Raw genomic sequence first — 27,961 nt, 5'->3', positions numbered from 1 at the left:
TAGGTTGTTGAAAAATACCCGTCATCGGTGTTCCTGTTTGTAGTTATCCTACTCAGTTGTGCATTTCTTTGAATCAGACTATTTGCTATTTTTAAAAAAGGTAGCCTTTTCTTATTGTAACTTTGCCCTTGCTTTACAATATGTTAATTGTATACTTTTATTTTTGTGCACAACTACATGGTTCTATTTGTCACTTTGCTCACACCTGAATTTCCTCAATGAAGGATATTTATGGGGCAAAGTTACTGCCCATTAAAAAGTGTATGCAGAAAACATATTTTATTTCTATTTTAATGAAGAAAGGATAGTAGGATACGATGAAAGAAGGGAGGGATGTAGAACACCAGAAAGTAAAGAAAAGGAGGGAGGACTTTAGGAATGAACAAAGGAAAAAAAGAAAATGGAAGATGTAAAGGTAGTGACGCAGGAGCCTCACGGCTCCTTGCATGAGGTAGGAGGGGTTTTTTATGGCGTTGTTTTCTTTATCGAGACTTAATCAGACCTGGACGATACTGAAACTAAAGTCGGTCATCTTTTCCAGGCTTTGGGAACCCTGTCCAGGTTTCCTCGCTTTTCCTCGGCTGTGGTGAGATCAGAATCGCCTCTGGACTCATTGTCCATCGTGAGGCCCGAAGCAAAGCTCGGGCCCAACCAGAACTAGTATATCTGATCAATTCATCACTTCTGACCACAGCACGAAGCGTGGAGGCCCTGTGAGGGTTGTTTCTCGCCGGCTGCTCACCGCCACGGAGGCTGCAGGGCGCTTTTCCTATCATCTCCGACCGGAGCAGAGCCCAACTCAGGTCGGATCAAATAAGATCACTGTGTAGGTTATAACAGAGAGACAGACAGACAAACACTCATCATTCACTCACACACGCGCTCTCCATTCTCACTGTGGGGATTACCCACTTCCGCAACCGGATTAAAAGGTAACGGCCGCGTGGAATTATGGGACATAAGTAACAAACTGTAGGACATTGCCCTCTTGTGGTCATTGATGAGAACAACAACCTGATTTAATTTCTTTTTAATTATTTTTGTTTACTTAAAAAAAAAATCATACTAAGAATTTTGAGTTCTATAGAAAGTAAAAACAAACAAAAACAAAATACATGAGATGAATTTGATACAGTAAACCACAGTACATCCAACCACAATAAAACATAAAACTTTTATTTCTTTATTGGTGTAAAAAAAATGTATTTCTGACTTTATATCGGCGTTTGCAAAGGACATCGATATATAAAATATGTGAAAAGTCAAAACTTAATGGGAGAAAGAATAATTAAAAATAAAACATAACTATTTTTTCTTTTGTAATAAAAAGGCACAAAAACTATTAAGATGCAAAAGTATATAAACAGCATCTAATTACAAGTATTTGGGCTAATTATTTGGGAATAACTATTATGATAAAGAAAGAAAATTAGAAAACTGTTCTATCTACAAGGGAATTATGTCATTTTTAAAAATATACATATTTTTAAAAAAAGAAGCAGCAGCGTAATGCCAAATACATACCACCATACAAGTATGCAGTAAAATATAATAATGCCTTAGAGAATGGAATCATTTTCTTAGTTGTTTGCTGTAGAAAATATCAGTCAACAGAGCCAGAAAACAGGCCTGACAAGATGTCAACACACATTACACCTGCTGAATCATTTTCCTCTTATCAGTATTTTCAATTCAATTTGAGAAAACACATCATCAATTCAACTTTAACACAGAGCATACCAAAACCTTTGGGATTTGCAACAGAACAGCAACGTTAGAAAGGATTTTACCATCTTTAACTTGGTGTAGGGACTTAAGGGAGAGGTTAATTGTTCCAGCCCAAAAGCCACATTTACCAGGTAGCCGCTGCTGTTCTTTGAGAGAGGAGTCAACTGATAATAGCCCAGCCCCACATTAGTTTTAAGCTGTATTTGCGTCTGAGGTAATTAACTTATCTGGGATTGTGAGCCCTGTGGGGGGTTGTGAGGTAATCTTGAATGGCGTAATAAGATTTGAGAGTCCACTACCACCGAATGCTGCTAGCAGCGCACCGAACCTTTGGGTCCCTCACCAACAATGACATGGTGACCTGGAATGGAGGAAAGAAACAGATCGGACTGAGCGATGTCGTGGGACTCCTTTTAATGATGGATTGAACCTGAAGCACCGTGACTGGGACGGGGAAAACAGTGGAGCTCCATCATATCCTGCCATGGATGGATCAGGTGTTAAAAAAGTGAGTTACTGCTGACTGTTTTCTTAGATCGCAGTCGCGGCGGAAAGGGAGAGGTCAGCGTCTGGTGCAGTGACCATCTGCCTGACGTTTGGCTGACTTTTGGTCATTTCACATGGAGTTGCAGTAATGGTTTAGATTGATATCTGTGCAGAAACTTTTATGTTACTGAGAAAAGGATGAAAGAAAATATTACATCTGTTCCTTGTGTAATGACGTGTTTGAATAGTAGGCTACTACCTGTGCTGCTGTTTTTAATCAATATCTAAAAAAAATTAGATGTGTATTGTCCTTTTAATAATCCACATAATCCCTTGATTTGATTTGTTGTACTGGAGAACTTATACTAGTAATTTAGCATAAAAAACATAGCTAACCTAACTTTATTTTTAACCTATACCGAACATAATGAGGCTGTCGGCATGGCATTACAACTGCACACCAGGATGTTTTCTTTTTTCAAAGGCTTTTAAAATAAACAAATACATTCAAATTTCAGCTTTTCAGCCTCATCGCATGCTTATCCAAAGAACCAAAACCCACTGGATGTGTTACTCTGTCCATTTCTTGTTTTTGCTAAATTAGATCCTCAGTTTGCTCCAATGCCATGTTTCCTTGTCATCAAAAGATGTAAATCAGACGGACTACATTATCTGTGGGACTCTCTCAGGTTTGGGCTGGAACAATGACTTCTATCAGATCAGACACCTGACACTTTATCTCTCAGCTCAGCTTTCTAGCAGCGGTCCTCGGGGAGAAACAGGATAGGGAGGGTTACTGTGTGTATGTGTGTGTATGTGTGTGTGTGTGTGTGTGTGTGTGTGACCGCGATAGAAAAAGTGAAAGGCACAATCCCTGGAGACAAAAAGCCAGAGGATTACTATGCTCAGCAACGGGGCAGTTTTCCACAGAAACTTCTTCAACAACAAAACCAATTGGTTGCTCCGACTTTGAAGCTGGCTGCTCAGACAGTAAGTACCATCTGCCGCTTGGCGTGATCCTCTTCCTTCAGGTTATCTGATTTCAGAGCACGGGCTTGGGGTCACTGTCTGATTGTGTAACAGAGGCTTTTATATGGTATGCTGCTTTGTTTGGCTCTGGAATACATGAGGAATATGTAAACTATATTCTTGCTTTGTGTGAAGACCGACGGACCAAAGCGACACACGCCCGTGACGAGGCCTGTTATATCACCTCTGTAAACAAAGCTGAACTGCTTAAGCAGCACGGCAGCCACTGTCTTTTTTAGCCTTTATCTAATTATATCTTTTATCCAAGAAGATGCACGAAACAGAGATGATTTAACTCTACCCTTCTGGCTCGGCAGAGCAGAACCATGCTTTACACCGTGTTAGATTGTAAAAAAAGAAAATAATAATAATAATAATAATTTACCAGAAATATTATTAACCTGATTGTTTTCTGTCTGTCTCTCTCTTTCTCTTTCTCTCTCTCTCATTTCAATTTTCACAGAAACCAGGATATGGAAATTACAAAAGAGGTATCATAAAGCATGAGCACAGGGTGCAAAGTATTTTCAAAGGGCCACAAAAAGGGGGGGTCACTGGTTGTCTTGTGGTAAACAACAACTAAAAGCCATATCAGAATGTTTTTTTATGCAAAAAGTGTTGCACACTATGAAGGAGAAAGATATGCATGGGCACGAATAAATACTAGATACAATTAGAAACCTGCTTTTGCCTCTCTTAAATTCCCTTATATGTTGAATATAAAAGTGCTCCTGTGTCTGTGGAGGGTGGCTTTGTTTATTATGTTACTGTAATACATGGGGGACTGTGGACCTGGCAGTTAGTGATGAACACTGACAGTCGCCACACGATAAAGGAGAAAAATTAGTTTATGTATGTAAAAAAACTGTTACATAGTTACATAGTGTAAATATGAGTTGGGCCATAACTATTTTAGTTATCAATCACTCTATTGATTATTCTACTGATTAATCGCATTTTTGGCAAATTCTGCAGATTTTTCATTTAATCTGTAGATTTAAATGCGCTTCTTTGATAATATCAAAAACACTTAAAAATGTAAACAAATACTTTCATTCCTCTTTTAAAGTAAAAAAGTAATAATGTTATTGCCTAAAATACAATAACATCATTCAGTACATCTAGAGTTATTAAAATGCTAAAGTATGCAAAGAAATACTTTTAACATAAACATCTGAAAGGTTCAGCCCTGTCTTATCAACTTAATATCAATACAATGTAGGACTGATTATATTTTGCATTAACCAATTAATGAAGCCATTTAACTGGAGATTTTCATGACAGAATATGAACTTGGTCATGCTAAAACTGCTGCTCCTGAGTGGAAAATATTTACAGATGAAGGTTTTTTTTTAATCTCAAATGTACATATAGTCGTACAGTTTTGGCTCAATTACTGCTCTGAATATGTTGTTCTTTCACCAAATGTCCTTTTTCTGAGTCTGTAAAGTCCAGTTAATGATTAAGCGATTATTAAATTAGCTAACAAGTATTTCAGTAATCAATCTGATTAATCTTTTTAACCTTAAACATGACAGCGGGAGGGAAATATTTGGCTAATACTAAAAGAAATTGGCAGAGAAAACAAAATTTAGGTGACATTTTTATTTATTTCATTTTTATTGTGTACTGGATTTGAGGCATGGACTGAGCCAAGTAACTAATCTAGCAATAAAACAAGGTGGGTGTTAGACTGGTAATAGATAAAGTTATTTTTATCATTTACTACTAAATTAGAACACTACAATCTGCAAGCTTATTCTAGTGCACAGTCAAACTAAGCATGGTTTTAGCATTTCCAAGCTGTCTAAGCGCTAACTTTGAAATCTTCTCAACTGTTCCTTAGAGATGCCCGCTGGACCTTTGCCTCTGCCTCATAATTCTGCAGCCGACGGCAGCGGATCTGAAATCATTCAGCTCAGAAAAATCAACGGCTCCTCAGCAGAGATGCCGAGCTACCAGCACCTCCACCGGGAGCTGCTGCTCAGCCACAAACGGTAAGTGAAGTAAAACCAGCCAAGTAGTGCCAGTGAGCCAACAATGGCAGTAAAAAGGAAAAAAATAAAATAAAATAAAATCTGTGCTGCCTGATTATCACATCAGTCACTTTGCCTTAGATGAAAGTGAAAGATTTGTGAATAAAAGGCTTTACATAAATGTGTTGATGTTGGACTGTCAGCATAACTTTCCAACTATGAAGTTTTCTCTTAGCATGTGTGCCAGTGGTGTGTTTGTCAACCTGTCTTGTGTTAATTCAAATTTATTACTGTCATGATCTACGGGTTTGGGAAGGTGAGGGAAGACTCGGGCTGACCCAGGAGGAAGATGAAAGGTGGTTTTAATGATAAATCCAAATGAAATCCAACAATGGCAGCACAGGGAACACAAGGAACTGGCAGACAACGTATGACGACGACATTACACGACGAGGATCGACAAGAGACAAAGACAACAGGTGGGACTAAATGCACTGGGAGGGTAATCAAAGAAACGAGACACAGCTGGGATCAATCAACAGGGAAGACAGAGACTCACAGTGGAACAGACAAATAAACACAGAAAAACCTCAAAATAAATACACAGAAAACACAGATCACAACAATTTCTGGGCTCTCATGCCAGAAACTGCCCTAATCTGCCTTCAAATGTGGTCACATCGTGGGCCGGCCCTCGGTCAAACACCGGCTGCGTGTTGCCGTTAGCGTGTCTGGCTGTTTCTTGTCTGAGTGAACACTCTACGGTTGTGGCTGCTCAGGGGCCTGCTGCTGGAGGAGAAGCCAGAACTGAAGCGGGTTCTGGAGCAGCGCAGACTGGAGCTGCACAGGGAGGAGGAGATGGCCCAACGACGGCCCTCCGACCTGGAGACTGAGCTCCGAAAGAGGCAACAGAAGCTGCAAGAGGTCAGGAGCTCAGAGACCACCGAGACGTGACTCCCCAGACTGCTTATCTGTGCAGCGCCGCACAAAATGTGTTCAGTTTATTGGGCTTTTAAATGAACGTCAAAAACAAATTAGAATCCAATCGTGAAGTGGAAGTGGCAATGTTTTTTTTTCTTTCCAAATTAAAGTCTAGAAACTGTGCTGTGCGTTTCAATTCACCACTCATGTCTGATAGATCCAAATTATTTCTGAAGCCACTTGATTAATAAGCAGAAAGCTGGCCCTGCTGTAATTTAGCATAAACCAATTGTGGTTGGGTCATAAAACAATATTCCAAGCTTTGAACTCCTCATGGAGAATCGTTCAGTTCATCGTCCTAGAAAAATTAACAACAGCAAACACAGCAAGATGATTGCTATAGCGAGCTGAATCGACATGAGTTGATTTGCAATACTGGAAGAAAACCAGGACCAAAGTTTAATCATGTGTTAGAATGGTCTAGTCAAAGTGTAGATTCAATGGAGAATCTCTGCTGACACTTAAAAATGAATGCTAATTGAGACATAAACCTAAATAGTTGCAGATGTCATTACTTAAAAAAAGCCAGTAAATGATATGGAAACTCGCATATTATTTTCCTTCCGCTTCACAATCCCATCCTACTTTGTGTTTGTCTATCCCACGTAATCTCTGTGTCAAAAAACATTGAAATTTGTGGAATTTTTCAACAAAATTTCATGTCAAAGTTATTTGCTTTTTTTTTTTTCTCTGTGTCCAACTCAACTTGTTTTTACAGTATGAGCAGGAGGAGATAAGGCAGCGGGAAAACCAGAACAAGATCCCAGAGTTTGTTCGCGTCAGAGAAAACCTGAGGCGCACGCAGACGTTCGATCAGCCCTGACCTGCTCCCATCTGCCAGTGCGGCCTCTCACCGTTGTGGCCCTAAAAACGTTTTCTGCTCACAGCCTGCTGAGCTGCAACAACAAACCAGAGACACCGGTGTAATTTAACATTTGCTAATCCGCTGCTAATTGTAATGAAAAATTTATTTCTGGAGGCTAAAACTTTGTCCATCTCTTAAAAAAAAGTTGTTTTTTTCCCAACTCATTCACAGTTTTGTTCTTGGTGAGGGGTGAAGTACTCAATTGTTTTTCTTTTCTTTTTTTTTTTTACTAAAAATCACGGAAGGCAACAATGTTCTGATTCTGAATGTTTTTTATGTTTTTTATGCTAACTAACTTGCCTGTCCCATCGTCAGTTTTCTGTTTCAGTCATAATATCATCAGGTCAAGTTGTATCAGATCCCTTAAAAGAAATATTTTCAACAGTACTGTTTTATATTAGTAACTCCCAACATTACAAAAAATACAAGTTTGTTTACTTGTTTCTGTCATGGGTTTTTGATTTTTAGTTTGTCTGTGTGTGTGTGAGAGAGAGAGAGTGATGTGGAAATAAAAGGTTTTATGGTTTGGACTTCTGTACCAGAGCTATTGAAAGCAGCATTGATTTGCAGGCAGCTCCTGTCCCTCTGGACTTTCCTGGTTCTTTCACAGGGATGTGGGACTTCGTTTAATTAGCTAATCTTTTCATTCCATCGTGGGTTGAGAGGAGAAAGGACCGGCCATCTGCTGGAGGCTTTCAGGAATGTGTAAGCTGGGAATGCCCCAGGGTCTAGTTAAAGCACTGGAGACGTTCTGGATGGTCACAGACGGCTCCAGCTGAGGGTCCAAATCGATCTTGTAGAGTTATTTTTTGGAGCATTTCAGCGGCAAATTCAAGACATAATTCATTGAACAATTCTTTGAACCTCATAATCATGACTGAATCTGATAGTGTGAGTTTAAACAAAGAATTATAACTTTGTAACTTTGAATCACATAGTTAGCGATATATATATATATATATATATATATATTGCTCAAAAAAATAAAGGGAACACTCAAATAACATCCTAGATCTGAATGAATGAAATATTCTCATTGAATACTTTGTTCTGTACAAAGTTGAATGTGCTGACAACAAAATCACACAATAATCATCAATGGAAATCAAATTTATTAACCAATGGAGGCCTGGATTTGGAGCCACACACAAAATTAAAGTGAAATGTTCCCTTTATTTTTTTGAGCAGTATATATATATGACTGAGTCTTGTAATTGTGACTTTGAAAGTTTAAATTATTACATAATGACGCACAGCTTTTAGCTCCATTTGTTAAGTCCTGGAAATAAATGTCTGAAAAGAAAACTGGTCCACTAAAATCTTACGAAAAGAATCGTAAATGTGTTTTAAGTTGATGTTATTATAATTATTTATATTATCCCAATTAAATGTTGGAGTCGAGCAATTTGGGCTCCATTTGTTTACGTAAAGTAGCTTAAACCCAGTGAAGACCTTTCACCGCCACGGTAAAGAAACGAGGTTAGGGCTTTATTATTTCCCACTACTTACTCGCCAGCTGTTCGTGTTTCAGTGAAACTAGTGTCTACCTCAGACCCACTCTTCTTCTTTTGTGCCTCTTTTCAATTAAAAGCCCCCTCCACTTCTCTGCAGACAGACGCGTGCCTGGGAAGTCAGCGGAGCTGGACGAAACCATTTCAAACAGCAGTAGGGGTGGGGATGAGGTTAAAACAAAAGTATATGCACAGATAATTCAAAGTACCTACAATTATAAAATAAAGCTTATCAAAAAATAGTAAAAGGAGATGTTATATTTGTAATAGTCGCTTTGTAAGAACTATTATTTGTTTAAATATGAGTCCGGATGATTCCCCCCCCCCCTCGTGGGGAGTGGAGTTGTCCTGCCTGAGCAGATGTCCCAAGCGCTCCTCACATCCAGCCGGAGAGGAGAAAGTCTTTAAAGCTGCTGTGGCTGCAGAGAGGATGCTGTAGAGGAGAACAACACAAACTACCTGGTAGGAAAAAACTATTTTCTGTAGCTTAATAACAAAATCTAAACGGTACGACCGGAAGAATCCATGAAAAGGACGAGGAGGGCAAAGTTTGAGCTCTTTAAGTAGCTTAATGTTAACTAAGGGAATTAAACTGTTGGAAACTGGAGGTATAAGAACTTTTTAAATCGGAGAAATAAACTTTCATACAGCGAGCCTGGTTATATTAGACTTTTAACAACATGCAATTTGTCTAAATGAAGGCCAACAGTCGTAATTTACATTTTATAGCCATTTTTAACAGAGTGGATTGCAATCGCTAGAAGTCAATATGATGTCTCCTCTTAGTATATTAGCACTTAGGATCTACACAGGGTTCCATTACTTGTTGTGTATTTATGTTGACTTTTGATTATTTTAAACGCTGAGTATTGAATCAGCACCTTTTTTGTATTAATACATCAGTTTTAACACTCTTTCGGGTAATTTGTTCCAGAAAGGCAGAAAACATATAATACAACAGCCTTGGAACACATATTTACAACAGTGCATTATGTAGAAAATGATTGTGCATTTTGTAGGTATCCGCACAAAAACAGAGCAAACTATTAAAAGTGTGCAAAAACTTTAAGAAACAAGTTTGCGCAGCTATTAGTCAATAAATTAGATGCACACCCAAGTTATTTCTCATTCCATCCTACTCATCTTGTTTGTATAATCTACGCCCATCGAAGGATTTATTTATTTATTTATTTTAATCCTGTTTGGAACAGTTGAATCAGCCAAAAGCAATAAAAATAAAACAGGATGGTCAAATTGTGCTGTAAATAAATGTGAGTTAGTCACTGTTTGCTGTCTGCCGAATGAAATTTGGATGTTTTCACTCTCTAGGACTCCTGTGGAGCAACAGGCGGTTTTGTTTGTGCCTGTTTGTCTCCTCAGCAGCAGAATAAACAAGATCTCCTCTATTCCACATGTTAACAGACGGGAAGCGTTGTCCCCCAACACCTCTGTGCTGTTATTACTGCCACTGGAGCGCCCTGCCTCTTTTGTCTTTATTTTTTGTGACTGCTGAGCTGTAACTCCATCCGACCGGTGACCTGAAGTGGCCGCTCTGTCCAAGGCCTCAGAAAGGACGCTGGCCTAGAGGGACAGCGTTCGATCCGTCAGCCCCTGGAGAACAATGACTCCAGTCTCTTATTGGTTCTTGTCGTTGGGTTGTGACAGAGGTCTGGAGAGCATATGGCCATCGGTGACTGGGAGGAGGCTGGCACGGTGCTTAATTATTACTACTGTTGGCTGCTCACAGGAACAGTTTGTGAACTTCTTGTCTTTACGGCCTCCTTGCTGTCTCTTCCTTTCGTAATTCAACACCTCCTCCATTTTCTCTGCCGCTCCCCCATGTCCATGCACTTCTCTCCTCCAGCGGCCCGTGCTTCGTTCGCATGGAGCTGGATCCCCTGTGTTTTTTTTTTTTTTTTTGCTGGATGGATTTTGGCTTTCCGTCAGGCTGAAATAAAAGTGAGCTGTAAAGTCGTTTGGGTTTTCTCGCATAGTATCAGCATTCAGCAGGAAAATCTTAATTATAGGGTTCCAGCAGGGCCCGGATCTGGTTTCATGCGAGCCTCGCTGCTTCCTCAGTTGAGACTGGTCCCCGTTGGTAATTCCAGGCCCGACCACAGTGGTAATGAGCAGAGCGGTGGTGGCTGCAATCCAGCGGCCCGCAGCTCCGAGGGGCTCATGGGAAAGGGCGGTGTGGGAAGTCTGGGAGACAGTAAGTGCGCATCGTGATGTCTTGTCATAAACATCAACTTCCGTGGATGTTACGCCGTCGCGGGCCAGTGAACTGTGAGGACGGGGCTTGCTTTCATCCGTCCACGTGTTTACAGATCATCATCATCAGCGAAGACGGCACCGTCCCACCAATTAAGATGTTTGTGACTCCATCAGTGGGGTCTGCAGGGTGGAGGCACTGCTATCACCAGGATCCCAACTAGGTTTTTTTTTTTGTTTTGTTTTTTGGCTCTGACTGCCCAAACTATTTCAACACTCCTGCAGCTTCAGGTTCCTACAAACTCTATGACAAATCAGCATTTTGGCAATACGATGCAACTCCATCCCCAAACCCATCCTCCCACTCAGCCACTCGCTCGCTCAGCCCAGACCCTCCAACCACAAACTCTTGTGAAACTCTTCAGACACTTATGAGGTGTAAGTGGGGTAAATCCCACACTACCCAGCCTGTGGCTTGATTCGTGTTGACGTCTTCAGCTTTTGAGATTGCTGCAACATGGAGCCATGTGTCTGCAAGAGCAACATCCCTCTCCCCCTCCCCCCCCAAAAAAAAAATCCCCACGCCTAAAACTCCACACAGCTCTCCTTCCCAACGAGCCTGAGCTGTCAGCAGATACTGCGGCGGCAGCAGATTTCCGAGGGCCCCGGTCGGCTGATATGGGTCTTTTGTTGCCGAGTTGTTTTACTGACTCAAGCTGCCGAGCATTTGCCTCATTGTGATCGCCGGCTGCGTCAGTTCACATGAGCTGCCGTAATGAATGGGTCGGAGCAGTGGGACGCACAATAATATCCTGTCACAGAGGATCCTGATTCACACGGGCTATGAGTCTTCCTCATAGCTACAGGAAAGGGCCTGATATCAATCTCCAAACACAGCAGTTCAGACAGGAGCTGGGGATTAGACACTGAAGCTTCAGCGACAGTCTGCATGCTGGCTGACTTTATGTCAGCCCTCCTCCCATCCTGTACCTCTGACGACTGGAGGGTTTGTTTACTTGATATTAACACAGAGGCTGCTTTGTGCTCGGTATTAATAGGAAAACAAGAGTCATGCTTTAAAACAGGGCCAACCCAAGACTTTTCGAGGCCCTGAGCTCAGAATGATTTGGGGCCCTCTTCCTGTTGAGCCCATTAGTAAACCACCAAAGATCTTCTAACGTTGTTTCATTGTCCATTTACTCCCCTAGTTTCGTGGTTTAATCGTAAGCCGACAATTCAATTTTCCAAATCACAAAATTTGTTTTCACTATGCTTAAAAATAGCCACTTGGCATTTTCTATTTAAAAAAAACAACAACTAATGTTGTAGTGACAAGTTTAATTCTCTGGTTTTAATTCTTTTGGTTATGTGCAGCCTTTTCAGACGCGGTGGAGGAGGAACGTCAAGTCATTGTGTTTACAAACGCAGAACACCATCAGTAGTTTGAGATGTTTTGCAAACTGTGAACATAAAATGTCATAATTACTCAGGCTTTGAAGCATAATGCTGCCAGCACTGTTTAAAACTTGGATCAAGTTTTAAAGAAGAATTTTGTAGGATTCCTAAATAGTTTTAAGAAATGTCACAAATCTTTGTGGCAAACTTGTCCTTGACAAAATTTTAAGCCCCCTTCTGGCTTGGGGCTCCAGATTATCCTAAAACTTTACTTAGTCTTTGGGCTGAAGCTACTTTGAAACATGCTTATGTTTAGCTTTATTAAGTCAGTTGAATATCTTAACTTGGTGGGTTCAAAAAATATCTTGTTCTTCCTCCGGTTGTTGCCTCGCTCAGCAGCCTTTCCTTGCCGAGTACCCGTCACATGCTCTCTGAGGACCGGCGATGCAGCCGAGCAGGACGTGAACAGCAGCTCCGCAGAGTGTTTGGGTGAAATGGAGAAGCTTCGCGCCGTGCAGGGATCTTGTGATGAGATGCTGCCTCATCGAGGACATTCTTCCACTTCAAAGCCCCCCAGAGGATTCTGGGGACACTGGTTGAATAGACACCGAGGGAGGGGTGCAGAGACGGGGAACAGGTGCAGAAAGGGAGGGGGCGGGGGTGTTGGGGTGGGGGCACTCCCGCTGCCATCTGCTTTCTGTTTTGGTTTTGAGGTTCTTTAAACGCCCCGCGCTGACACGCTCCCCTGGCCAGTCGCCCCGTGCCCCGTAACCATGGCGCCACGATTCAGATTGACCCCTGCACATGTGCCGAGTCAGCCACGGGGGTCTGCATCTTTTGTGACCGGCCATGGGAGAGAAAATGAAGAGGAGGGGGAGGTGGGAGACGGAGACAAGGGCGTAAAAAGAACACCCGCCAGTCATTCACTTTTGTTAAGTGAAGCAGCAGAGGGAGGAGATTTGAAGCCATGTGGCAGGAAAACGCAGGAAGATTCTCTTAAGTGAGCCATCCTATTTTTCTCTCAACTCATTTCGCTTTGCTTATCTCAACAGGTGATCAACTTGAGAACTGACAGCCAAGATGACAGCCATTGAGAGCAAAGAAGAGATCAGCGACACGGACAGTGGGATTATCTTGCACTCTGGTGAGGACAACACCAAAGAGGAATCCAATATCAGCACAGTTCACACTTCATTGTTCACATGATTAAATCAGGATAAAGTCACTGCTGCTTGGGAATCGACGTCTTCACATCGTGTCAAATGGAAACTACAATAGTCTTATTTTATAGTGCAAGTTAAGGTAGCATAGAAGTGTAGAGTAGAAGGACGCATGGTTTTTAACATCTTTATTCACAAACTAGTGTGAACAGAACGACTCATGGTTTGGGATGGGCATTCTTTACTCAAATATCTAATTAAAATCGAGTGCAACTAGTTAGTAAAAACAGTCCACCTGTGTGTCACTTAATCTCAGTTAAAAGAAAAACAAACAAAAAAAAATCATCTGTTCTGTGAACGCCTTGGGTTTCCTGGAAAACATTATTGAACAAACAGCATCATGAAAACCAAGAAACACCTCTGGAAATGGGTTTACCGGCGCCCTCCGAGCTAACATGTGTTTGTAATTCCTGCAGGCCCGGACAGCCCCACCTCTCCGTTGAAGGACCCGACCACTCACACCAGAGCCCTGAAACTGAAGCATCAGTCTCTGGAAGAGCGTCTGGAGCTCTGCCTGCTGGAGCTTCGAAAACTCTGCATCAGGGAGGCGGTAGGTGACCCCCTGGAAACTCAGGAGATAGTTCAATGTTTTAGCTAACATTCTCTCTAAACAGTCACATCATATTTAACTTCTTATCGTGAGACTTAGTCTTGTCCCGTCGTCGGACGTCCTGCTTTGCCTCCACAGGAACTGACTGGCTCAATCCCCTCAGACTTTCCTCTGCTGCCCGAAGAGAAGCCGCCTCGGGTCAGGAGGAGGATCGGAGCGTCTTTCAAGCTGGACGAAGGTCTGATCCGTCAGAACCAGCAGGTACCAAACGCCACCTCGCCGGTCCTCGCTGTGGATGGACAAAGAATAAGCAGGGGGGGTGAAATAAGTTTCCATGTTTCGCTTTGTCCCAGGATCCAGAGTTGCAAGCTCTGGAAACCGACTTGGCAGTCCAGCGGCAGATTTACGAGGCGGCCCGAAAACTCTCCCTCGAAGAGAACCTCAGCAAACCACAGAAGAAGAGCCGGCTCCAGCAGTGCAAAAGGGAAGAGAAGAAAGTGAAGGATCTGCAGGAGGCCGTTTTCCAGCACAGGATCAAGAGTGAGTGCAACTCACCGTGCATCTCCATCTCAAGCAGCCCGAGTAAAGGTGAGTGAAGCCGCTGCCCCCCGGAGGACGAGCCGCGCAATGCAGGGAGTGTGACAAAGATGTTTCATCTTCTCTGCAGATACGTCTGATGACAGCTCCCTTTCTGATGTGGTGGCTCTGGATGATGGTGAGTTTTACACATCCGTTACCGAGGTAACACCACACTGTAAAATAGACTCTGAAGTAAACAGAATATGACCTTTACATTTTTTTATATATAAATTTCCTTTTTAGACTGTAAGATATAAACATTTTCTTTGTTGTTTTTTGCTGTTCTCTCCAGATGTAGATTCGTCTTGCCCACTCTCACCTCCAGTGTTGGACACCTCAGAGTCAGACCCCCTGCAGTCGCCTCATCAGTCTCCAGGCCCGCCTGCCATGGAGCACGAACGCTCCCCAATCCAGAACTCCCCGTGGAAAGAATCCAGTCTGGATCAGCCCTACCAGAGATCAACAAAACCTCAAACACCTAGCAGAAGCAGGTCCAGGTAAGAGAGGTCTGAGACAAATTGAGACGTACCGATTCAGCGTCTTCAGGGTTTTTAAAGTTAGTCTTTAAAGGACGTTGGGGCAAAAACACCGTCCCGCTTTACACTGTGGACACTCCTACATGTTTGTGATTTTTTTTAACAGCATGCGTTGTCTTTCTGAGTGCTTTGTTCCTGCTTTATTGTGTGCAGTAGTCCAGCAGGAGCTCCGGTGTCCGCTGAGAGTTGCAGGATTCCTCTGACTCAGTTCGTCAGGAACTCTGCTTTACGAAACAACCACTCCACCAGCGCCCCCTCCACTCCAGAGCTGCTCGTACGCCGACAGTACTCCCAATCCTTCAGGTGAACAGACCGTTCATGTCCAAAGTAACACTCACAGAGCCTAACAACATGTGCACCGCAGCAGGCTCCTGTAGTATGCTTTATATTTGAGTAAAGCGTAAAAAGCATTCTTACAAGTCAGAATTAAATTGATAATGAAGTCTGAGATGTTGATATGTTTTAACTTTTAATGCCTGGACAGGTTTTGCAGACGTAGGGTTCATTGGAATGGATTTTTTTGTGAATAGCCTCAAATCTCACGAAGGAGAAATTTTAAAAAGGCATTCCCGGTTCCACATTTAATGTGATGTGAATACAGGATACACAAAAAGCAGTTTCTGCCATTTCCTTCACAAAGCCTGTGTCTCTGCAATGGATGTCATTTTATGGCTGTGTTAGGAAGTGCACACATAGTTAGGTAGATGTTAGAAGATTTATCTCCAAAATCAGAGAAGTGCAGCTGTAATCGGCGGAAGAGAGAAAGTCAGCTGTTGTTGCTGAATGAAAAGCCGAGCAGATGAACAAAGTTTTATCTTTTAATCTTTTTTTTTGTCATCATTTATGAAAACGGAACATTTTCAGCTAGATCAGAAGTAAAAGAACTCAAAGCCAAGTGATAAAAGCCATGAATTTCCTCTTTAACGCTTCGTCAAACAGGAAGTCAGCTGGTTTGAGGAACACGCTGAGACTAAACCGACCACCGAATAAAAAAAAAAAAGATACTCGGAAAAATGTGTTGCCATATTTGTTATGCCGGTACTTTTACAGCCACTGATTGTCTTATGTCTCCACAGACTTCCCAAAAAGAAGCTGACTGTCGACATGGAGCGGCTCGGCTCGGAGAGCTGCCGCGGCCGGGTCCGCCCGCCTCTGCAGCGGTGCGGCCCAGAAACCGTGGCGCGCTCTCCGGAGTTCTCCCCTCCACGGCCGAAACAGTGCAGCTCAGAGGACAGCAGCTCAGAGCACTCCTCATCCTCCTTCATCTGCTCTCCTGGAAGGGACAGACCCACCGATATTCCCAAGCTCTGCCCACCGCCTTACGGATTCCACTTCGGGGCACAGACGAAGGAGCTGTCCTGTTTCCGCGGCCTCCACAACAGCCCCAGACAGGTCAGACCCACGCCAGGAAATGGGCCTCTGTCGCCTCGAGACACGGACACGGGGAAGAGCTTCCCGACCGCGACTCCAGGGGCTCACAATCTGCAAAGAGGAACTCCGTGCCAGAGGAGCATCCTGAAGCCCCCCCCACCGTACACCAGGCTGGTCCGAACCCCTTCGCTGAAAGACTACCCGAACCACGCCGTCAGGCTGCTGCCCCGGGAGATCGTGTCAGAGGAGCTGAAGTCCTGGCACCAGAGGAATCAGCTGCAGAAGTTCTGGCCGGGCTGCGGAGAACATCAGAGCGTCATGAGCCCGACCTCTCCTCACCTGCCCCCCTTTGAACAGGTCGGTACTGAACAAACACTGGTACCGTTAACATCTGTGTGGCTGACAGGGATAAGTAGCCATGCATTGCGTCTGCAGAGCTAAAAATCTCAGTTTTGTAATTATAAGGAAATTGGTACATACCCGCACTAAATTTAATGAATTTAGTTTTGCATAAATGAGCCGTTTATGGCCTAGATTTATGCTCCTTTTCTGGGTCTATAAAGTAGGAACAGCTATTAAATTTGAATTGGATTTTTAATTATTCATTAAAAAGTAAGGCACCTTTAATACCCATGTAAAAGAAATTTGACAAAGTAATTTAATGTCTTGAAATTGACCTCTGTCTCTTTAAGAAGCTCCTACTTTTTCTGTCACTCCACCTTCAGCGCATCATCACAGCTATGCTTTTCATTATGCCATTTACAACCGAATGAGAAGTAGTCTGTATGATGAACTCAGCAGGTGCGCAGTTCCACCAGGTGTTTGCTAATTGTTGCTGCTGCTAGTCTGGAGGAGCCGGGTGCTGAAGGTGCGAGGGAGGGGTTCTCTGTGACAAAGAAACTTTACTCGAGGGCACAGCCTCCCTGATTATCTTCCCAACAACCCTGACCAGCTTCCCTGTCCCGGCTGAATAAAAACATTCCCACAGCATGACTCTGCTACTACCATGTTTCACTGTGGGTGTCATGTATTCAGGATGGTGGGGTGTGTTGACATATAGTGTTTAGCATGTTAGCCAAGTAACTGTGTCTACTTGGCTTGTAGTAAACTGCACAGTTTGCTGCACTTCCAGAAATGTCACACAGATAACGTTAACAGATTCTCCCACCTGGGTGTGACGTATAATTATCCATCTGCTTGGGTTCATCCATCACATAAGATCCTCTAAAACTACATAGATGACGTGGTGGCGAAATTAGAAAATCGCAAAAGCGTGGCGTATGAACATCTGTATCGTGTCATGACATAAATGAAACGACGTATAGCTTCTGCTGAGTGTGTGTCACTGATGTGATGGCCTTTTCCTCAGGGTTCGGGTAACCTGGTCCTCCAGAGAGCCGCAGACGGGACTCCACTCCAGTGGTTTGTGGCCGAGGACGCTGAAATCGTGAGCCAGGTGTAACCTGCACCTGTCCAGCTCGTTCCCGTTTATTTATCTCTGTATTTATTGAGACTTTAGACTCTCTGTGAGATTGTTGACACGGTGCAGAAAAGGTGGGCCTGTTGGTACCAGTATGGTAATTATTTATAATTTAACGTAAGGTGGAACGCCAGCTTTATTTATTTTAGGTCGTCTCTTATTAGACTGTAGCTAAAGCGAGGCTCATGCAATCTTAAAAGATTTGTTAAATGGACCACAGATTTTTGTTTTTTCCCCTTTGTGGCTGGCACACATTTTTATACACAAACGTCACCTCCTGTAGCCGTCTTGTAGGTTTTCACATTAATATAATTTGACTATATTTATTTAAGTTTTTCCCTTGCAAAATAGATTTATAACAAATTTGAGACCTTATTAGACCTACCCAAATGTTTTTTTTTATGTGGTTTGATGAATGTTTTAACTGCAGTATGCCGTGCTCTTACTAACCACATGATTGTGTGAGTGTTGAGAATTTTTTTCTTTTTGTATATTTATAATAAAACATTTAAAAACAAGTGATGGATAATGGTTTTATTCTGGAAGCTAAATCCTTGAAGAGAATGAGGGTGGAGTATTCAAAAGTTTTTACGGGTCATGGCTCAGCCTCTCCTTCGTGAATCTTCCACATGATGCAAGTCAGCATTACGACGCAGAAAAGCACAAACAGGTTGGTGCAGATCCGCGCCCATCGGCAGCGGTGCGGCCGGACCAGCAGAGGATCCTGCCTGCATGGAGACCCATACCTGAAGGAGGCAGACGCTCATTGTTTGTCCACACAAAACAATCACTATGACTTATTAATTTATTGTTTTGGTTTTTTTTTTTTTAAAGTAATGTCGCATTTACTTACGTGCCAATGGAGATTTGTCTCTGGATAGTTGCCGTTTTTCTTTCCTTTCCTTTGGTTATTGCAGCTGCTTTGGCTTTCTGTCTTTGTCGCAGAGAGTCCAGAGAGAGGCTGCAGCAAAGCCACAAAGGCTTGCTATTAAAATGACGTAATGTTTGCTCAAGTTACGCAAAAATAACCACAAAAACCCTTATTACCTATTTGCCCCTTTTATGGACAAGAAGTGAACCAGTTTTAAAAAAAAAAGTCAACCAGATGTCCATCTGGGATAAAAGGTTGTATGTAAAGTGAAAATCGAGTAAAGCTTTAAGTAAAATATTTAACAATAACTAAAGTTCAAGTATACTTAATTGGAATAATTGGAAAAATAAAAAGATTGTGAAAAGCCTTAAATGTTAACTTTAATTGCAGTAGTGTAGTCCCACACTGTAAAAACAAATCCAAACTTTAGTTTAAAATTAGCTGGGAAAAAAGAAAATTCCGTTAAGATTTATTTTAAATATTCATGCCAGAATTACTGTTACACCAAACAATTCTTAGAAAAAAATACAACTAACAGTTTTATTATTGCTATGCTTCACCTTTTTTAGCTGCTCAGTGTGTTTATAAATGTTTAATCAGTAATACAAGTACTTATATTAACTTTAAGTAGAGCAGATGTTTGTTGATATTAATAAATTGGGAAATGGAACCAATATGCAAAAGCAAATTAGAAGCTCTTTGGCATCATAAAAAAAAACATTTTTAAAATAATTGCTCTAGAGAATTTTTTACTTTCTAGAGAAGGGGAAGTGGGCATCATTCATAAGGAAAATTAAACTACAACCTCTAATAAGGTCATTGAGGCTACTGAGAGAATCCCATACTTTCTGTTGTGCGTATTTGAAGGAATCATTTCCTCTGTCGGATGGCTCTCTGGGCTGGGAGCAGAAAGGTCCACAAGACAATCTCCTGGTGGATCTGGGTTTGGTTGTCTGAAAACAAAACTTGTTAAAAGAAAATTGAAAACATGTGGTCCAGATAAAAGCAGAACGTTTATGTCACACTGTACCTTTCATTCAGGAGGTGGCTGTCCTCTTGGGTAAACACAGAGCTACAGGCATCTAAGCTCAGGGATGGAGACAGGTGTGGAGGAGAGTTTTTCTTCCAGGAGGAGGTCCTCTTCCTTGAATCTCGCTTCTTCTTCTCCTGTTTGGAAGGACATTATGCTAATTATGGCGGCAAGACTTTAGGAGAGTTCACCAAGGAAACCTTCTTACCAGATTTGGGCTGGAAATGATTGATGCGCTGACTCTCCTTCGTAAGACACTCTGGAAATAAACAGACAAAACTGAAGTAAGAAGGCAGGATGTTATTAGGAGATCCATTCTTCTGCATGATGAAACCTGCATACCTGACTAGAGTTTCTCCTCTTCCTGTCCTCCTGTCTTTCTGGTTCTGCTGTAAGAGAACCAGAAGTGTTTAGACAGCATCAAAACACTAGTGGATGAACCGAGACTCCAACAAACCTGGGATGGTTCTGGGATGATTGCTGTGTCTGCAGGAGCTCAGCTGCTGCTGCTGCTGCAGACTGTTTTTGGCTTCTTCCAAATCTGCTAAATGTCTGTCATGACGCCTCCTCAGACTCTCCACGTGAGCCACCATGAGCTCCACAGCACGACTCACCCGAGCCTCCTATGAAAATAAACCACAAGTTACAACAATTTGAAGCTATGAGGGAACAAAGATTTTATCTCTCCAGATGAATCACTTAAAAACTAATGATCTTAAACCCCAATAAATCAGTGAAGGAGATTCACATTATATTGTTTCTTTAAAAGCAGACAGGTGAATAATTCGCGTTTTACAACTATTTGCGTATTTCCTTTTAGGTCTCAACTGCTTCTAGAAATAATGCAAGTGCTTAAAAAAATGACTACCCGGACATTTTCTGGCAACAAGTCAATGTTTTTTTTTTTTTTTTTTTGCCATCTGGAAAATTAGCCATTTCAAAAACCTCTCGATTATTAAGTTGCAACTGCCAGGCACAGCCCGTTACCTAGCAACTCCAGTCGAGTTGAGCCACTCGCCTAGCAACTCTAGCAGAGGCTAACCTAGCAACCCAAGTTTTACTGCTGTACAATGAAAAGACAAGAATTTTGTTGTTGACTTATTGCTGCGTTCTGATGGTTGAGGAGACGCTACGTCTTCTGTTTCAGGGTCAAAGATGTACGGTTGCATCCATTTACACCATTTTCACTTGTGTAAAATGTAAGGGTTGAAATGGAGGGCGTGGCCAGCAGCAGCTTATACGGATTTAAAGAGACAGGAGGCCCCAAAACGTCTCATTCTGAAAGGAGCTCAAAACAGGCAAGAATCATCATCTGTCCCCTTTCATGCCGTTTAACAGTAATAAACATAACCTTCATGTACCTGGTGGACAGCACCGAGCACCTCGGCTGTGCTGGAGATCCGCTCTACTGTCCCTCCGAGGATGTCCAGAGAAAGCTCCAGCCTCTGCAGGATGCTGCTGCGTTTACTGTCCAAACACAGCCCCTTCAATGTCTGAAAACACACACAATCACGTCTACTTCCTCTGACCCAAACTCCAACCTTCCAACAGAACGAGCCTAAACATACAGTACGAGCGACAACAAAGTGGTTTAGACCAAAGCATATTCATGAGTTAGAATGCCCTAGTCAAAGTTCAGACCTAAATCCAACTGAGAATCTGTGGCAACACTGTATAGTTAATGATCCCAGAGGTTCACCATTTATTCTGACCGAGTTTGAGGTATTTCTGTTCAGAAATATGGGCAAAAGTTTACAAATGCATGCTTGGTTCAACTTCACAACGAGCCTCTACATCCTGTTGGCATTTCAAAACACCACTGAAATTTGTGTCTGTGAAGTAAAGAAAAACTCCAAGAGGTGTGAGCATTTTTGCAGGTCATTTTAGAATACTGCGAGCATCTCGATCACATCCACACAGTGCACCTCCAGGGTCTCCCTGCCTCGGCTGAGCTCCAGGTGGATGTTCTCCTCGGCCAGGTTGCGTGCGTGCTCCTCCGACTGCAGCCTCTGTTTCAGGGTGTACTGATCGCAGCGGAAGGCCAGGGCGATCTGAGAGAAGGCCGTCTGGGCACATAAACAGCTTTCAGTCCTCAGGTGGAAATTTGGAATATGGTTGATTTTTTTTTTTTTTTTTTTTTTATGTATTTAATACACTTAATACACACAAATCAAATACAATCAGGTTGATGAAGATGTTAAATAACTTGTTTGTAAAAGTTTTACCTCCAAGTCCTTTTCTGTCATGTCCACACTGTTAAAAAAAAAAAGCAGGCAAAAGCTTAATAAAAGGTTTAAACTAATTTCTATGCTATATATTGTCATTATGCGTCTCACCTGTTGAGGCCTACACGCTCTATGATGGACAGCTCGCTCCAGCAGGTCACCGGTGGCTCCTCCTGACTGCTTTCTGTCAGAAACATGAGCCCAGGTTGAACGCAAAGCCAGATCACCCACTGATCCTTTTATTTATCCCTCTTTCAGATTCTACCTTCCTCACTGTCATTGCTGTCAGTCATGGTGGATAAATGGTGTCCGTTTGTCTCTGCGTCAGGAGCAAACCCCTACAGACACAAATATTTGAGGTATTAGAGATAAACGTGTGTGTATACAGATATAAATGTTGCAGCTGATGGTAGATAATTCGACTCACCTCCATGCTCGTCAGTGTCGCGTACACAAGAGTAAAAGGTGTGCATCAGCTGATTTCACGTTTCAGGGTGCGAGGTTTACTGTCAGACGTCTGCCCTCGAAACATTCCTCACTCTGCGTTTCTCCTGCCCTGAGACTAGATAATCCCATTAAGAGATCCACAGTCAAAGCAGAGCAGGATCGCTCACACAAGAGGCTCATGGGAAGCTGTGTTTCATACTTGTTAAACACGGACGCGGTGAAACATCCAGCCAGAGTTGTGCCTAAAGCTACGTGATGGCTACCAACTTCTTGATTTTAAAACTGTAGTTGGTGTTTTGTTCAACTCAATAATACTTTACTAATCCCAAAGGCTTAATAAATGTTATTCTAAATCATATTACCCAATTCTCTTGTAGATGCTGATGGCTGTGGACAGGGAGTGGGAAGAGGATTTCCTGTAGCAGTCTGTATTACAACAAATTTGAAGGAGGCTCTGACTACAAACATTGTTATATAACTGTTAAATAGATTCTTCATAATTTATCATTTCACTCTTGAAAAAGCATAGTTAAAAAAGGCCAGTTTTTTTTTCTAACCAGGTTTTAAGGAATAGTAAAACTTTTCATAACATAAAGTTCTCTTTAAGTCATTCTACAAAAAATCTTTGATTTGGGTTAAATGCATTTGGTTTGCTTCCACGGGTTTCTCAAATTTTGGTTCATTGGGTTAGATGTGTGGGCCTCCTTGCTCATGCACACCTTCTCAGCTGTGTCTAAAGTTTTCTGTGTGTTAAACGCTAGAGGAAACAAACACACCAATATACTTAAAAGCAATAATGAACTTTCTGTAGGTGTGAACATGAACAGGGTGTAAATAATAGCTTTAGAAACTCGTTTAATTATGAAATTTCTCAACTTAAAGCGCATCACATTGGCCCACCACTCCTGGCCCTGATTATACATCCAAACAAACTGTAACTTCTCTACAAATGTTACAGTCAATGCTCTACTAAACACCATCTCTATTAGCTGTGCTTTTTTTATTCACTTTTTTCCCAATTGTGACAATACCATCAGCTCCCATTAATGACCTAAAAACGAGCCATAGGCTGACATCCATTACTTCCGTAAACAGTACGCTGCCCTGTGACGTCAACGTTCTTCTGCGCATGCGGGTCGCTTTAAACCGTTCACACTGAATTCTGGTTTTATTTAAATTAGTACAAAATCTTACTTTAGCAATAAAAAAATTTTTAACTAAGCACCAAGACCTGCTGAGTTTCCACTATACCTCCCCACCGTGAGGGCAAATTTTAGGTTTTCAATGTCAACTTATTTGCTTAGAGATGAGAAAAATGCTTTGACCAGCAACAGCAGAAAGATTCAAACCCACCTGTTTTCAAATGCAGTAAGGCGTTGCTGCAGTCACAACTTTAGATGCTATCCCAGCATGGAAAACTTCTGCAGGTCTGCTAATGAACCTTTGTTTGATTCAGGTGTGTTGAACCAGGGAAGGAAAGAAAACATGCAGGATACTGGCCCTGGAGTACTCACTTTGACATCCCTGAAGAAGGTATGTGGCAGTAAGCTTAGCTCAGGGGTGCCCAGTCGGTCCGCCAGAGCCGGCATCCTGCACGTTTTAGTTTTCTCCCTGGTTTTACACACCTGCATCAAATGATGGCTTGTTAGAAGGCCTAAGCAGAACACTGACTTGCTGAAGAGGTTGTTACAACCACTTGGGAGAGAACTAAAACATGCAGAATGCCAGCCCTTGAGGACCGACTTTGGACACCCCTGGCTTGGCTACATGCAAAGATACACAAAATTGAATATATCCTTTTGACCTTGTGCACAAAAAGATTTTACATTGAAACACAAAAGATAGTTATAAAACAAAGTGTTAAGCTGAAAAGCAACTAAACCCCTAAAATAAATGAATAAATCACACTGAGCAACATACTGGAGTTTCTCTGCTTTTATTCATAGAAAAACGAGCATTTAATAGAGGCGCTGTGGTTTTCCCATGGTGCTCTTAATGTACAGGGCACGCACGTTCTGCCAGTTCTTCTTCAGCAAAGACACCAAGAAGTTGACGGCCAAGTGGATGTTGTAGACAAGTTCGTCTTCAGTCATCTTCACGTGTCCGACAGCCACAGCCAGACAGAGCACCTACAACACAGCCAGCGTTACAACAGAGTAATGGCATCCAACACGACTTTAAATGCTTCACCGAAGCTGCTAGAAGAGCTGACGGTACCTTCTTCATCTGGAACTTGATGGTGGATTTGACCTCGTCCACCTTTGTGTTCAGGTTCTCGTTGTGGGTGAGAAGGGAAGGGAACTTGCCAGCCTTGTTCAGCCCAGGACCCAAGATACGAGGAATCTGCTTGATCAGAGACTCGGAGGCCAGGAAGGCATCGTACTTCTTGGCTGCAGGAAGAGAGGGAGAGAAAAAAAAAAAAAACGTAACTATGAAGTTTGAATCTGACCTCAAACTGATCAAGTTTGTCATTCAGCCGACTGAACCTACCGAGTTTCTTGACCAGCTTTTTGTTCTTGTTGAGCTTTTTGAGAGCTTCAATGTCCATGTGAGGAAGATCTGCAGCCTTGGCTTCATCGCAGTGCTGCTGGTCTCCCAGGACGCACACAGAGAACTTGGGCCTGGGGAGGGTCTTCAGCCTGCATGTCAACCACAGTGAACCACAGGATAAACCAAAACACAAGGACACTCAACGGCAGAAACACTGATTGGTCATCTTCCAATCTTCTGAAAGAAAGCATCCAACATTTATCTCTAAAATCATAGTCAAATAGATGCATCAAACATCACTTCTTTTTTTTTTTGCTCTACAGGAAACCAAAGTGCGATTATCTTTTAAACCATTCGTGCACAGTGATCACCACCCCTATTCAAAAGCTGGTTTCGTCATCTAGATATTCGTGATATACTTACAAACCACATTGCATATCCGTAATTAATATAATTATCAATATTGCAAAATATGGATTTGATGTTGGGAGGACATCCAGGAAGCGCTAATCATCCCCACCAGGTGCATTTTACCTCAAATTTTAAACTGGATTCTAACTACACTATAAAACAGCAGCATTTTAACAAAACTAATTTATTAGTTAGGACATGTAGGAAAAAGCATCTATATATGTAAATAAAATAAAAAAATTAAAAACTGACGTGTGAACTGTGGCAATCCATGATCTGTCCCAGAATAATTCTGGGAGGGGATTTTTATTTCTTGTATTTCACTGCAATTGTAAAACAATACTTTGATCATAATTTTCTGTCAAAACATTTTTTGTGAATTGCAATTTTTGAACTAAATTCTGACAATCATTTATTAAAGGAATTCTAACATTGTTTGGGTAAAAAGATTGCCATTACAGCAAGAAATATTTGACTTGACGCCACAAATGTTCCGCTTTGTAGATCTACGTTTTTTTTTCTTTTGTAATGATCCGGACACATTTCTTTTAGTAAATGAGTTAGCGGTACGGATCGAGCTTCGGGGACAGATTGTGGAGTGACAAACTGCAAGGAAAAAGTGTCATTTCCAAGATTCACCTCCCTGATTTTTTTTTTCTGTAATAAAGAGAAAGTCTTACCCATACCACTGCAGTGGTTGGTGTCCTGCTGACCCTCATGGTAACAGTAACATGGTCGGCATGAGGGCGTGCAGCCACTCAAAGCCTCCCCTCATGTTTTAAGACCCAGGGTCGGGGTCCGTCTGCGTCGCCGACACCAGCCGAAACTGAGTGGGCTCAGTCAGACTACCCAGCTACTTATCCATGCTTGTTCCTGTCCTGTCTGGGCTTTCGAGAATTTACCCTTTTGTTTTCCTCTTTTAGAAAAATGGCTAAATCTGACCTCAGACAGGGTTGGAAGCAAACAGGGAAAAGGTTGGGTGAAACAGTGAAGTGGCGAACCTGACAGTGCCGGAGAAACGCTTGTCCTTCTGAGGATCGTAGTTTTTAAGGCTGATCTGCAGCTCCACGCTCTCCACGAACCTAACAACAAATACATCGTTTTAAAATCTATTTTACAAAAGTACAAACCTTAACTTCAGAGGCATGCACTTACTTCCTTGGCTTGGTCACGGAGCCCTGCAGGACCTCCTTCACAGCTTCATACAACGTATCCCTGGAAACCTTACTGTACAAAAAAAAACACAAAGTTCATGACTCCTCAGTTTGACCAAACACATTCCGACTCTAGAAAATTAGTTTGCCATTTCTTATATTTAAGATGAGCAGGTATGTCTGCAAAGATTTCAAAAGGTAACTTTTTTTCTGAACATTATGTTTTCACCATTAACAAATAATATCCCCTGGAAAAAAAGGCATTCAGATTGCATTCTTTTCAAAAGTAGATAATATAATTAGTAGAATTACACTTTAGTATGATGTTTGAGCAGGATAATCAGCCATGTGCGCACTAATAAAATCTTTCAATTTCTTTCTGGGATTTGAGTACATTTTACGATTTAAAGAATATGAGTGTAATCAACCGGGCAAACCAACTCACTAATGCCCTTCTGTTTCATGTCCTATCAAGTGTTACCATTTAAATTGTGAAAATGTTTTCTACTAAAACAAGCCCGACTTTTAGGAATAATAATGGACCATTGTCAATTTAGTAATTAAACCTTTTCTAACTAGTGAAAAACGCAGCTAACATTTACCATAGAACAGATGTATGGCTTATTATTTGTAAAATGTATATTTTTGTGGTGGAGGGAGCAGCAAACACATTAATTGTTAGGATGAAAACCCAGGTGTTAAAGTGAAAATAACGTGGTATATTATACTATCTGTACTAATACATTCGGTAAGAGCTACTCGTGGGTCGCTGCAAAGCTATGACGCTAAAACTTTTAAAATGGCTTCAAAGTGCGGTAAAAATAAGATGAATATAATCTGACATGAGCGATGAAACTATAAACGCCCAAAAATCAGTGAAAAAATGCTCTAAACCATGCAGATGGATTTGGATGTTTGTTTAAAAAGCTGAGTGACGTTTCCTTCGGGTTCACCGGCTGGCGAACCGGTGGCATGTTAAAGATTTAGATTATTAGAAGAAAAAATACCGAACAAAAGCAAAACTTTCACACTTTAATACGTTTTTAAAGCCCATACAACTAATTCGGCTGCATTAGTACACACGTATAATCACTGTTTAACGTATTAATTGGTTAAGTCATGCTAACCTCATTTTAGCGGCTTGTCCCCGACGTCGCGCTACGCTGAAAAAGGAAGTGCTGAAGGAAGTTACGCAAAATAAAGGCGCGCTACGTCATTCAGAGAGCGCTTTTTTAAACTAAACTTTATTCAGCCGGTACAATACAACACAGGCTTCACACATCCTATTTATTTAAAAACGCATCAGTAAATAATTATTGAATAATAAAGTTTATCATGTAATTTTATTTCTTCTAATTAATTTGATCGAGCCACCTGTAATGAGTATTGACATTTGAACACTGAAAATGGTGTCA

General features: G+C 41.8%; 4 protein-coding genes and 1 non-coding gene across 7 annotated transcripts; 2 read left to right on the top strand and 3 right to left on the bottom strand.

Annotated features, from left to right (window-relative positions):
- Window positions 1–587: 587 nt before the first annotated feature.
- LOC148158459 (small Cajal body-specific RNA 2) lies at window positions 588–899 on the bottom strand. The gene has a single exon (XR_015763888.1).
- A 1,164-nt stretch (window positions 900–2,063) lies between these two features.
- LOC106931381 (protein FAM107B) lies at window positions 2,064–7,595 on the top strand. Of its 2 annotated transcripts, none has more exons than XM_015009479.2 (5): window positions 2,064–2,236; window positions 3,707–3,734; window positions 5,090–5,240; window positions 5,999–6,143; window positions 6,919–7,595. In XM_015009479.2, the coding sequence occupies exons 1-5, from the start codon at window positions 2,213–2,215 to the stop codon at window positions 7,021–7,023; spliced, it is 453 nt and encodes a 150-aa protein (XP_014864965.2). In that variant the 5' UTR covers window positions 2,064–2,212; the 3' UTR covers window positions 7,024–7,595. The 2 variants fall into 2 exon arrangements, with proteins under 2 accessions (XP_014864965.2, XP_014864966.2); XM_015009480.2 differs by lacking the exon at window positions 2,064–2,236 and adding an exon at window positions 2,900–3,204.
- A 1,364-nt stretch (window positions 7,596–8,959) lies between these two features.
- Window positions 8,960–18,436, top strand: inavaa (innate immunity activator a). The gene is made up of 10 exons (XM_015009448.2): window positions 8,960–9,038; window positions 13,235–13,326; window positions 13,819–13,952; window positions 14,091–14,213; window positions 14,306–14,540; window positions 14,620–14,667; window positions 14,824–15,028; window positions 15,221–15,370; window positions 16,144–16,795; window positions 17,808–18,436. The coding sequence occupies exons 2-10, from the start codon at window positions 13,263–13,265 to the stop codon at window positions 17,898–17,900; spliced, it is 1,704 nt and encodes a 567-aa protein (XP_014864934.2). The 5' UTR covers window positions 8,960–9,038; window positions 13,235–13,262; the 3' UTR covers window positions 17,901–18,436.
- A 1-nt stretch (window position 18,437) lies between these two features.
- Window positions 18,438–24,326, bottom strand: irag3a (inositol 1,4,5-triphosphate receptor associated 3a). Of its 2 annotated transcripts, none has more exons than XM_015009452.2 (14): window positions 23,845–24,326; window positions 22,472–22,606; window positions 22,310–22,382; window positions 22,156–22,228; window positions 22,045–22,072; window positions 21,745–21,885; window positions 21,181–21,312; window positions 20,277–20,442; window positions 20,162–20,208; window positions 20,028–20,078; window positions 19,820–19,956; window positions 19,635–19,742; window positions 18,772–18,879; window positions 18,438–18,664 (listed from the first exon to the last, which is right to left on the bottom strand). In XM_015009452.2, the coding sequence occupies exons 2-14, from the start codon at window positions 22,475–22,477 to the stop codon at window positions 18,514–18,516; spliced, it is 1,221 nt and encodes a 406-aa protein (XP_014864938.2). In that variant the 5' UTR covers window positions 22,478–22,606; window positions 23,845–24,326; the 3' UTR covers window positions 18,438–18,513. The 2 variants fall into 2 exon arrangements, with proteins under 2 accessions (XP_014864938.2, XP_014864939.2); XM_015009453.2 differs by having other exon boundaries at window positions 20,162–20,205.
- Window positions 24,327–24,411: 85 nt separating this feature from the next.
- On the bottom strand, window positions 24,412–27,753 carry rpl10a (ribosomal protein L10a). Its single transcript, XM_088007396.1, has 6 exons — window positions 27,674–27,753; window positions 26,548–26,619; window positions 26,394–26,474; window positions 24,982–25,130; window positions 24,709–24,881; window positions 24,412–24,620 (listed from the first exon to the last, which is right to left on the bottom strand). The coding sequence occupies exons 1-6, from the start codon at window positions 27,676–27,678 to the stop codon at window positions 24,450–24,452; spliced, it is 651 nt and encodes a 216-aa protein (XP_087863522.1). The 5' UTR covers window positions 27,679–27,753; the 3' UTR covers window positions 24,412–24,449.
- Between the last annotated feature and the right edge of the window lie 208 nt (window positions 27,754–27,961).

The sequence above is a fragment of the Poecilia mexicana genome, unplaced genomic scaffold (genome assembly GCF_051168715.1).
Source record: "Poecilia mexicana isolate PSO_F unplaced genomic scaffold, ASM5116871v1 scaffold_7, whole genome shotgun sequence".
Classification (NCBI taxonomy): Eukaryota; Metazoa; Chordata; class Actinopteri; order Cyprinodontiformes; family Poeciliidae; genus Poecilia; species Poecilia mexicana.
This window is presented reverse-complemented; position numbering and strand designations above follow the sequence as displayed.

What these genes read in the sequence shown, in the direction of transcription:
- rpl10a (XM_088007396.1), bottom strand. An exon ending in TCCGTGACCAAGCCAAGGAA is followed by an intron (nt 26,475 to 26,547) that starts GTAAGTGCATGC and finishes ATTTGTTGTTAG; the next exon opens with GTTCGTGGAGAGCGTGGAGC. An exon ending in AAAGCTGGTCAAGAAACTCG is followed by an intron (nt 24,882 to 24,981) that starts GTAGGTTCAGTC and finishes CTCTTCCTGCAG; the next exon opens with CCAAGAAGTACGATGCCTTC.
- LOC106931381 (XM_015009480.2), top strand. Translation starts at nt 3,019, where the DNA reads ATGTGTGTGTATGTGTGTGTGTGTGTGTGTGTGTGTGTGACCGCGATA. An exon ending in TGAAGCTGGCTGCTCAGACA is followed by an intron (nt 3,205 to 3,706) that starts GTAAGTACCATC and finishes CAATTTTCACAG; the next exon opens with AAACCAGGATATGGAAATTA. An exon ending in GGCAACAGAAGCTGCAAGAG is followed by an intron (nt 6,144 to 6,918) that starts GTCAGGAGCTCA and finishes TTGTTTTTACAG; the next exon opens with TATGAGCAGGAGGAGATAAG.
- irag3a (XM_015009452.2), bottom strand. An exon ending in CAGCAATGACAGTGAGGAAG is followed by an intron (nt 22,229 to 22,309) that starts GTAGAATCTGAA and finishes TGTTTCTGACAG; the next exon opens with AAAGCAGTCAGGAGGAGCCA. An exon ending in AGAGGAGAAACTCTAGTCAG is followed by an intron (nt 20,079 to 20,161) that starts GTATGCAGGTTT and finishes GTTTATTTCCAG; the next exon opens with AGTGTCTTACGAAGGAGAGT.
- inavaa (XM_015009448.2), top strand. Translation starts at nt 13,263, where the DNA reads ATGACAGCCATTGAGAGCAAAGAAGAGATCAGCGACACGGACAGTGGG. An exon ending in CCTAGCAGAAGCAGGTCCAG is followed by an intron (nt 15,029 to 15,220) that starts GTAAGAGAGGTC and finishes TATTGTGTGCAG; the next exon opens with TAGTCCAGCAGGAGCTCCGG. An exon ending in CAGTACTCCCAATCCTTCAG is followed by an intron (nt 15,371 to 16,143) that starts GTGAACAGACCG and finishes ATGTCTCCACAG; the next exon opens with ACTTCCCAAAAAGAAGCTGA.